At 48.1% G+C, this 11134-nt stretch overlaps 1 protein-coding gene across 1 annotated transcript; it reads right to left on the reverse strand.

Annotated features, from left to right (window-relative positions):
* Positions 1-7386: 7386 nt before the first annotated feature.
* Positions 7387-10833, reverse strand: LOC146009777 (single-stranded DNA cytosine deaminase-like; the record flags this gene model as incomplete). Its single annotated transcript, XM_083150237.1, has 3 exons — positions 7387-7932; positions 9561-9676; positions 10398-10833. Coding segments are annotated over 3 exons (606 nt in total), but the record flags the coding sequence as incomplete, so codon positions are not given.
* Between the last annotated feature and the right edge of the window lie 301 nt (positions 10834-11134).

The raw sequence follows: 11134 nt of genomic DNA on the forward strand, positions 1-11134 counted from the left end.
CATGTGAGTTTTTGATGTTTTTGGGTCGACATGGACACCTTATACATGTACCGCGTCTCCTTGTGGGCACAGTGCCTCGCTAATAGGGAAGCCAATCCTGGGATTTGGGATTGAAAAATTGGCCTACCGTGTGTCGACCTTTTGAACATGTAGACCCTTTTCATGTGTCGACCTATTGACCTAAGTACTGTCGCTTCCTGCTGTGTCTAGGGCTCCTATAGTTGCTAGGGTATGCAGATTATTAGTCGACATTAGAGTTGACATGTATTAAAATGACAGAGTCAAAAGGGCGGTGCATAAAAGGTCCACAGTGCTTAAGGTCAACAGGTCCAAACTATGTTGACAATGGTTGACACGCATATAGTCAACACAGGGTTTTTGTTTTCAACCTTTTCTTACTTCACCATCCACGAGGACCACGATGGGAATAGAACCCTGCTGGCAGCATGGCGGGCAAAGCGAGCCCATGGGGGTCCATGCTACCACTAATTTGGCTTTTACATGGTTTAACATACAATACATAAATTAGGTCAACAACCCCCATTAGTTGACAGGCAATAGATCAACACATGAAAAAGGTGGACATGCAATATGCTGACATTGACAAAGGTCGACACAGAAATTGCCAACACAGGAAAGGGTCAATACAATTTTTTACTGTTTTTTTTGTGTGTGTGTGTGTTTCCCCAGAGGAAACCCATGCATACAATAAGGGCCATGATGGGAATCAAATCCATGACCTCAGCGCAGTAATGCTAACCATTACATCGTCCATGGATAATTTGCTTCACTTTTTGTTTATTGGAAAATAGAAGATATATATAGATATATATAGAGATGGTGGCTACTTCTGTAACTGTTCTCTTCCACCAAAGTGGCCGACAGCTGTGGGCTTTTAGTTCACAACAAAGGAAATTTGCCACTTAAGAGAACGGGTTACCTCAGTGAAGAATCAGCCGCCGCTGAGTTCCAGAGTGAAGAGAGAGGGTCACGTCGTGGACGGTGCCGCTAAGGATCTGCGATCTTTTGCTCTGGCCTGATCTGCAGCACTCCCTCTCGTCCCCTGTGCGGTCACGTGGTGCCTTACGCTGAGGCTTCCTCCAATCAGCTCTGCAGACGCAGTTACACCCATGCGGATACGGTAGCAGCTAGTTCCCCTTCGCCGTAAGGACCTGGGGAGGAGAGGGGGCGGGAGAGGGGGCGGGAGAGGGGGCGGGAGAGGAGGAGCAAGGTCAGAACAAGACAACTTTTTTTTGAGCCGACATGTGCCGACAGGCGGTATTTCATGCCCTACCATCCACTAGGGCGTGGAGGAGGTTATTAAAGCTGTGGCGAGCGAAGCGAGCCACCGTGCCCGAAGCATTGCGAGCGAAGCGAGCTATGCGAGGGTCCATTTGGGTCCCTTCTTCTGAACTTGCTCCTCCTCTCCCTGCCCCATCTCCTCCCCAGGTCCTTACGGTGAAGGGGAACTAGTCTCAACCATGCGGATACAGTAGCTGCAGTGGGCCTGGGCCAGCACCAGCGGAAGTAGGACGATGCTGCTGCGGACTCGGAGCCTGAGGGGGGCTTCGGGGTGCCGGGCAGCTGCAGGTGAGCTGCTGTGTTACCGCATGGATACAGTGTATGTGTCAGTCACAGAGCCGGGGGTAGCTCACTCCACAATGTATTATTAGCGGCTATTAAGCAAACTTCTAATTGGTTGCTAAGAGTAACCCCAAGATACTGTGAACCTGCTTACATGGGCAAGCACCAATCTAGGAGGTCTGCCCAGTGTATAACTAGGGCAGGGTGGTATAAAACAGGACAGTGTAGGGCAGGGTGGTTTAATACAGGAAAGGGCAGTGTAAGGCAGGGTGGTATAACACAGGGCAGTGTAGGGTGGGGTGGTATAACACAGGGCAGTGTAAGGTGGGGTGGTATAATACAGGGCAGTGTAGGGCAGGGTGGTATAAGACAGCACAGTGTAGGGTGGGGTGGTATAAGACAGGGCAGGGTGGTATAAGACAGGGCAGTGTAGGGCAGGGTGGTATAAGACAGCGCAGTGTAGGGTGGGGTGGTATAACACAGGGCAGTGTAGGGCAGGGTGGTATAAGACAGTGCAGGGTAGGGTGGTATAAGACAGGGCAGTGTAGGGCAGGGTGGGGTGGTATAAGACAGGGCAGGGTAAGACCGGATGGTATAACATAGGGCAGGGTGGTTTAAGACAGCGCAGTGTAGGGTGGGGTGGAATAAGACAGTGCAGTGTAGGGTAGGGTGGTATAAGACAGGGCAGTGTAGGGCAGGGTGGGGTGGTATAAGACAGGGCAGGGTAAGACCGGATGGTATAACATAGGGCAGGGTGGTATAAGACAGCGCAGTGTAGGGTGGGGTGGAATAAGACAATGCAGTGTGGGGCAGGGTGGTACAACACTGTACAGTGTAGGGCGGGGTGGTATAACACAGGGCAGTATAGGGCAGGGTGGTATAAGACAGCGCAATGTAGGGTAGGGTGGGGTGGTATAAGACAGGGCAGTGAAGAGCAGAGTGGTAAAACACGGGGAGAACATACAAACTCCAAAACCGTTAGGGCCATGGTGGGAACCGAACCAATGACAGAAGAGCTTTGAGGCAGTAATGATGACCTAATATTGTGTATAAAAGGGAAACTGTATACGTTATTGTTCAATGATAACATTATAATAAATTATATTTTTTATTGAAATCTTTCTAATATATGTTCCAAAACGTGACATTCTAGCGCCTTCCCAGAAAACAAGCACCAAACCATTGATTTAAAGGTCTCAATAGCAGGGGATTATTTGTGAGGAGCCGCTGTCATAGGGGCTGAATCAGACCCAATCATTATGGACCGAATTCGGCCCCTTCCATGAAGTTCCAGGTCCGCGCATGCCCAAACGTCAGGAGCGAATGGCTTCCGCGAGTATCAACCATTCGCTCAGTAAGGGGATTGAAGGGGCGGACAGGGGTAGTCACAGGGGAAACGCCCATAAAAAGCTGGGCGTTCCCCTGATAACACAGGCGTGGCTCTGCTCCTGAGGAAGGTGCAAGCTGAATATGCCGAAATGCGTTGAGCTACTCCATCACTGTTCCGGACCAGCATTAGAGCTTATTGGTTGTGAACCCTGCCGTCCCCGCCGTGAACCCTGCCAGCGCTGCGAGCACGACTTGCCAACTAACATGGAAAAACTCAGACGGGCTTGGGGGTTATTCTGGTTGATTCGTTCGGTTGCAAATTCACACCCTTGCGAATCAACCAAACCCCGCCTTGCGAATGGTTGTCTGGCGCCACCCATTTGCAAGGGTGACTCTCTCCCAGGGGCTTGTGAATGGATGTTACACAGTAATATCCATTCGCAGGGCAGGGGGAACCTCCCATGTGGAGGGTACATGCATATGTAAGGTTGCTCTAAGCAACCTTGCATACAGTATGTGTGCACGCTGGGAAGGAAATGGGCAGGCAGCTGACATGCCCGCTCTCCCACCCACATCACAGCCTCATTAGCACGAGAATGCCCATGAAACGCTGGGTGTTCCCATATGCTAATGGGGCCGCCCCACGCCCCATCTGCCCGATGTGTTGAGTGCGTGCACCTGGTGAACAGACTTTTTTCAGTGGGTTCACACACCCTGCGTATGCTCATGCTCAGAAATGCACATTAATAAAATATTGGTATTGCGAAGGACCTTAATAAGGTCCTTGATCCATCACACAGGGTAATTATCCCACCCCAAGCTGGGTATTATACTGGGATTTGTTTCACCACTGGCACCTATACATGTGCCCTGCTCCCCCATTAACAAAGGAGCACATACTGCGTTACCAACTGAATTAACCCCCATGTAAGGGTGTGCTTTACCGTACCAATATCCCAGGAACCCATCCATTATACAATTTTTTATTCCATTTTTGTCACTGTATTTGTAGTGGCCAATTCGAGCTCGTATCGATGATGGTGAATGTTTTTTATACATGTGTTTTTTTTTATTATTAAAATATTTTTAATATGGTACAATTATATATCTCATAAAATTCAGCGCTGCTCACCCCCTTTTTTTCTGTTTCTTGCTTTTTGGGTGCTTATATGTTAGTTGGGCGCCCGTTACGTAGTTTGCGTAGTGGTGTATTGAGAATACCAATACACCACTATGCTGGCAACATAACCTACGTAACTTACGCAAATGACGTAACTGGAGCCCTGCTAACACATAAAGGATCATATGGCCACTATCCACGTCATAACCTAAGTGTCCACATGGATGTGGAGTTAATTTTATAAAGTGTGGCGAGCGCAGCGAGGTGAGCGTCCCCTCGCGGGGCCCGCTACGCACGCTTCTGGCTCACTGCGCTCGCCACACTTTATAAAATTAACTCCATGCTCCAGCACTCAGTCCCGGCCTCCATGACAGTCGGCAGGTACGCTATTACAGTCGGGCAGGTAGGTAGCGTAGTGCCGCTGGGGGAGCTGGGAAACCATGTGATACCCCCCCTCAGCGGATACTACGCAAAAGCGACGCCATTGTTCCCCGCCGCCTAGAGCTTCGCCAGCCGCCCGCCCGCCGCTGAATCCCAGCCACCCGCCGACAATGTAAGGTGACCCCCCTGTCTCCCCCCCCCCCTGTCTGCCCGGCCACCCCCGACCGCCGCACATTCCCCCCCCACTGCCGAGATTAGCCAGCCGCCCGGCAATAGCTACGCTGATAACGTAGCCAAAGCTACGTTGTCAGCATAGCGTAGACAGGCGCCCGGCTAACATATACAGTAAGTACCACTTTTTGTTTGGAGGGTTCCAACACACCCCTCAGAGCAGTAGCTTAGACTGCGCCCAAAGATTTGTTTTTCTATTTGCAGGCGTGGCTATGCTTGCTTGGAGCAAGCGGCAGATCATATGATGTCAGCGCCTGCAACAAATTCGGAGTACAGAGGCCATCTGAAAGGTAAGTATTGATTTACTTTTCAGACCAAAGGCTGGAAAAATCATTAGATGGTGAGAAACCATCGAATCATTTCTACTGCTTGAGGCCACATGCGAGGGGCTGTATTACCGTACACATCCATATATATATAGGCTAATACTGCTCCTTACCTATTTGCGTGAAGTGTTTTTCATACAGGCGACCACTAGATGTCGCCCAACAGAGTAAATTCAAGTGTTGATCGTTTTGTTCTTGCACAACCACCGGTGTTGACATTACTGTTATGTTGTATATGTATTTTGAAAGTGCCCGTGTGCACTTATCGATCTGCTGGCCTAGCTGATGGTCGGTAAGTGCATACAGATGCCCGCCCAGTTAAGATGTTAGTCACCGGCAGTTCCTGTAGAAAGTGTACAAACCTATCAGGGGAACACAACCACCAATACGCCCACAACATATGGTCCAGTGTGTACCCAGCATAAACCACCTGCTTACAGGCAGGGCCGCCATTAGGGGGGTGCTATTGGTACAGCTGTCCTGGACCCGGCCTCTCTGAGAGAGATGGAAGGGCCGGGCAGCTAAATTTGCCCACCGCACCCCCCAAACTGCCTCCACTGTGCTGACTGTGCTGCACTCAGAGTGCTGAATGAAGCAGGCTTCTTCATCTCAAGACGCCGGGCCAATTAAAATGCTGCACCGGCTTTTGAGCCAATCAGAGCTTGCAAACTGTTAGCCAATCAGAGCGGCTGCTGGTACGTAAGCTCTGATTGGCTCACTAGCTAGTGCTGCATTTTAATTTGTCCGTTGGCGTCCTAAATCTAAGAAGCCTGCGCTCCGGGACCTGCTTCGTTCAGCGCACTGAGCGCAGCTCAGGCAGCACAGCAGAAGAAGGGATGGGGGAGCAGTGAAGTGAGGATTGAGGAGGGGGGGAGTACCCGGACTGGAAATCAGTCCCGGACCCAAAATTCCTAATGGCAGCCCTGCTTACAGGGCACCATCATAGTTGTCTTGTGATACTGTTCTGTCACTCTTACATCCCTCCTGATCTATTGTAGACATTGTTGGGAAGGGGAAATAAAAAAAAATGTACACATTGAATATAGATGTGCTACACACAGATATGTTCATATACATCCAGCCTCCTTGCTCGTTAATCAGCCCTTCTAGTCATGCTCTGGTGACACTTGGTAGTGATGAGCATATTTGGGGGCAACTTTTACAATTACAGTACATCTTCTTCACAAAACAGTTTCAAATATGTCTCAAAAGCAGCTCCTGATTGAAATGATATGTGGCATGCCTACATTCTGTGTGCGACCGCAGCTGTATCTGCATACAAAATGTTGCATGACAGTATTTTACAGAATATAGGCATGCTGCATATCAATGTAATCAGTAGAAAATGCTTATGTTTCCTATTCACTGTGCTTGGCGAATAAGATGCATTGTAATGGAAAAAACGCAAAGATGATTGGTGCCACATTGTGACACGGAGCTTACGCGTTACGTGTAACGTGACTTGTAGAGTTTTTTTCTTTTTTTTACAGTTTCTTATATAGCGCAGCATATTACGTTACACTTTACAATTGGAAACAACGTTGATAAAACAAACTGTGTAGTAACAGACCGATAGAAGTAGATAGAGGTAGGAGGGCCCTGTTTGCAAGCTTACAATCCATAGTATGTGAGCACGTCTGTATCAGATGTCTGTATTATTTCTGTGCATAATGTAGTAACCATGACAAATAAAGGGGAGGAATTCAATCAGCCTTGAAAACCTTTTTGAGGAATAAGGGATTTTTTTTGCAATTTTTTTTTCCGTTTATTAATATGTGGGTGCTGTACAATGAGTGATCTCTAGGCCCAAACTAGAGCATGAAAGAAGCAGAGAATATACAGCAGAGGTATAACATGACAATCTCTACAGAAAGAGGTATACAGTAACAACGTAATGCTTTATGCCAACATTCGGTTATAAATAGCTATGTACATGGATCTGTGCTACAGTATATTTTGTTCTATTGCATCTGTAACCAGACTTTTAATTCTGTATGTGGACCAAAAGCTTAACATACAGTACACCAGTGCGATTTGGACCCTTTTCACTCGACTCCAACGGCCTGGGTTGAGAAATCAGGGGAAAGGTGGCTAAATGGCAATTGTTTGACATTAGATCTGATCCAATGCGTGGTCCCGCGCGCATCGGAACGGAGTCGGTGATCGGAAGCACTGCACATCCGACTTCTGATCCGGACAGCCTCCTCGGCTTCCCATCGCAGCACCCCGCAGCCTCCACTAACCCTGCCCATCTCCCTGAAGCGGAGCCGGGCAGGGAATCTGCTTCCCGCTGCCGAGCGTGTGAGACTCTTGCGTGTTCCTGTCAGATGGTGCGCCTCTCAGCCAGCTCAGGGAACCGCCAGCCGGTGCAGGCTGGCGGTTCCCTGAGCTGGCTGAGAAGCGCTCCATCTGTATATTTACTAAAAGTCGACGATGTTGTTTTAAAATTTTACTCACTGTTGGACTTCTGGAGCTAAAACACACATTTACTGACAGATTTTTTTATTTATATTCATTTTTAAATGTTAGTGAATGTGTGCTCTAGCCCTGGAAGCCCAACATTGATTAAGATATATTTTAAATCACCCAATATCTCTTGCTTTGGATGGAGATTCAAGTTCCAAGAGAGTTGATTCTGCAACTGGATTCAATCTGAATGAATTTGTTGTGTTGAATTTGAATGTAGATTTTCGGATTCTGCAATCAATCCAGGTCCATTTATGTTGGAATTTGTTACTACCTGTGTGTCTCGCCCTGTCCTAGTATTGGTGACAGATTACACTTGCTTGGGGTTAGCAATTTGGGCTTGGGCCCAGGCTGTGCTATCAATTCTGATTACGGATCCTTAGTTTGCTTCTCGACTCGTTGCCCCTCCAAATTCTTGTTTGGATTTTCAGCATTGTGTCTTCAGAGTCCCAGAAGGTCAAAGGCTTCATGCAAATCTTCCATGTCATAAGGGGGCTGTAAATGAAGGAAGAGACATAAAGGAACGCTGGGTGATAACAAGTGCAAGGTTTGGAGAGAACTTGGTAGCTGGAAAGTCTAATAATACCCCTTTGACACTGATTTTGTACCTGGTTTTAACCCAGGTGCCCTACTTGCCTACCCTTCCAGAATGGCCAGGAGGCTCCCGAAAATCGGGACCCCGGGAAAGGTTGGCAAATGACTCACATTTTCCCTTGACCCCCGCATCTCCCGCCCAGTACCCTGCATTTTCCTGCATTCGCGACAGTTCGGGGAGGGTGCGGGGCAAAAATTATGGGAATCGCATAATTTTGGCCCCACCCCCTCTCCATTGAGCCTCGAATCACATCATTTGGCTGTAATGGGGTGTGGTTTAATGATGTCATCATTTGCTCCGCCCCCCAAACTGCAGCTCAGTGTCTCCCCTCCGGGCTTCTCCCTGAGAGGAGAACACAAAAGTAGGCAAGCATGCCAGAGGCGACCCGGCTTTTGACGACTTTTACACTGGTGTTCCTAACTGACATAATGCTGTATGTGTGACAGTAATGGAGGTGGGTCCTAAGCTGGATCAGGACACACCCCCAAAAGATTATGAGACTACTAATTTCCCCAACAAAAACTACTTTTCCCCATATGCAGTGTTGGAGGAATTTTTATATATTATATGCCCTTTTCACATTCTAACTTTCAACCCAAGGGAATAAATACTGTATATTATGAAGTTGGTAATAAAATAAGCTCTAGACATTTGGGTCATTAGTTATTGGAATACAGTTTTATTATAAAAGACCCGGGCGCACTAGCGTTGGGAGTCAAGAGGAGTTTGTCTGGTTGGAGGTGGACCAATGAAATTGAGGCACCACTTGAGGTCCCACCCCCGAGAAGCAAAATATTTCTTTGTGCATTGCTGATCACTGTTAACATCGTCCCTCCTATCCATATTTGAAGAATATATGAATACAGTGTGTTGGCTGGAAGAGGACATTAATAGGGGATGCAGTCACTTTCCCGACCGCCGAAATCCGGGCACTTTGTCCCTCTGTGGGTGTCCACGACACCCATAGAGGGAGAATAAATTAGTGTGCCGAGTGTAGTGAGGCACTGGGCCCGAGTGCAGCGAGCCCGCAAGGGGGGGCGATCCATGTCCCCCCCTTGTCGGGATTTCGGCGGTCTGGATTCCGGCAGCGGGATTTTGACCGCCGGGATTCCGACCGCCGGGATTCCATACCAATTCCATTAATAATGTTGGGTTAGTGGGAGGTGATTACTGTATTGTGGGCTATTAATGCAACATATCTCTGTATTAAATGCAGAGGATAGCGCTGAAGCTTATTGAGACATTCAATTGATCTTTTTTGGCACATATGGTGCTTATTATGGTCAGGTTTAGCCTCACATATCGGCTAAACCCGACCAAATTCGGGGAAAACTGGTCACTTCATTCACATTTCAGATCGCTATCCACTGGGGGTGCGAGCTGAAATGCCAAGACTGGCAGACGATTGCGAACAACAATTCGCAATTCAATAGCGTCATCTAGTGGCTGCCAACAATTGAATACTGCTCATGGAAACTTAAAGTACATTGATACACAGGTACAATGACTACAGTATCTACAGGCTTACCTCTAATATACGTCTCAGTTTTCTAGACAATCGCACCGAGTTCTCATGCAGTCCGTCCCAAGCCTCAAACCTTTGCTCGCGAGTCTCCACAAAAGTGTTCCAGCAATAGAAATAATCTGGGAATAAGAGTCAGTAAGATAATAATTAGGGGATGCGGTCATTTGGTCTACTGCATTATGGTCGACAGTCATTAGGTCGAATCCATTAGGTCGACATGCTAAAAGGTCGACATGACTCTAGATTTTAGTTCGAAAGGTCATTAGTTCGACAGGTCATTAGTTCGACAAGGTCATTAGTTCGACATTGTCTATGTCGACATTCACAAGGTCGACATGGAGTTTTTCACTGTTTTTTGAGCCAACATGTGCCGACAGGCGGTATTTCATGCCCTACCATCCACTAGGGCGTGGTGGGAGAATAAAATAGTGTGCCGAGCGTAGCGAGGCACCGTGCCCGACGCATAGCGAGCGCAGCGAGCGATGCGAGGGGATGCAGTGCACTTTAAACTGTGTCCATGTCGACTGTGTTGACATTCAGGTAAAAAAACAGTGAAAAACCCCATGTCGACCTTGTGAATGTCGACATAGACAATGTCGAACTAATGACCTTGTCGAACTAATGACCTGTCGAACTAATGACCTTTCGACCTAGAATCATGTCGACCTTTTCCTATGTCGATCTAGAGTCATGTCGACCTTTTAGCATGTCGACCTAATGGATTCGACCTAATGACTTTCTACCATAATGCAATAGACCAAATGATCCCAACCCAATAATTAGGGATACAAGGTATGGTGATAGGGTGTACAAGTGTTCATCCAACTAGTGGCATCTTACCTTTGTAACTCATGACCCCCAGCCGCGCTCCTGCTCGCTGCAGTCTGCGCAGGCCCTCTGGCTCTGCGTTCCGCTCCTCACAAAAGTAAAGTCTAGCTGTGAAGATGCGGAGGCTGAGGTTCGGGTGGTTACGCAGAAAATCGGCAGTGCGCCGGGAACAGTCGCAGCAGGGGCTCCAAGAGCTAAACCAGGTGATGCGGAACGCTCTGTTCGGGTCAGGCCCCAGCCAGATAGACAGGTAGCGCAGGAACAGGATCTCAGCGTGGCATCCGCTTTTATTGCGCAGGTAGCCAAAGTCCATGGCGCAGGAAACGGAGCTGTACCGCCTCTTGACGATGTAACACAGGTACGTCTCATGCCGGCCTCGCGCCCAACGCAGGTTCTTGTAGTGGTACAGGAACTTATTGCGCTTCAGTAGGAGGCTAGGGGGAAATATAAAAGTAACAAGTTATATGCGTGCATTGCGGAACATGGGTGTGTGAGTGTGTGCGTGCGTGCATTGCAGAACAATAAGGATGTGTGTGTGTAGAGATAGGATGATTGTCAACGTATAGTTTTTACACAGTTCATACATCATGCATATGGTTCTGTTTATTTACATCTGCATTGGTACCCCCGAAACAACTTCCTGTATCGTTGCTTAATGCTGCTGTTGAGGATTCCAGACAATGGGGGGGGATAATGAAATATGAGGCCATCCAATTGGAGCCTGTCTTTGCAATAACACCTGAGATTTG

The sequence above is a fragment of the Crinia signifera genome, chromosome 6 (assembly GCF_055691185.1).
Source record: "Crinia signifera chromosome 6, ASM5569118v1, whole genome shotgun sequence".
NCBI classification, from domain to species: Eukaryota; Metazoa; Chordata; class Amphibia; order Anura; family Myobatrachidae; genus Crinia; species Crinia signifera.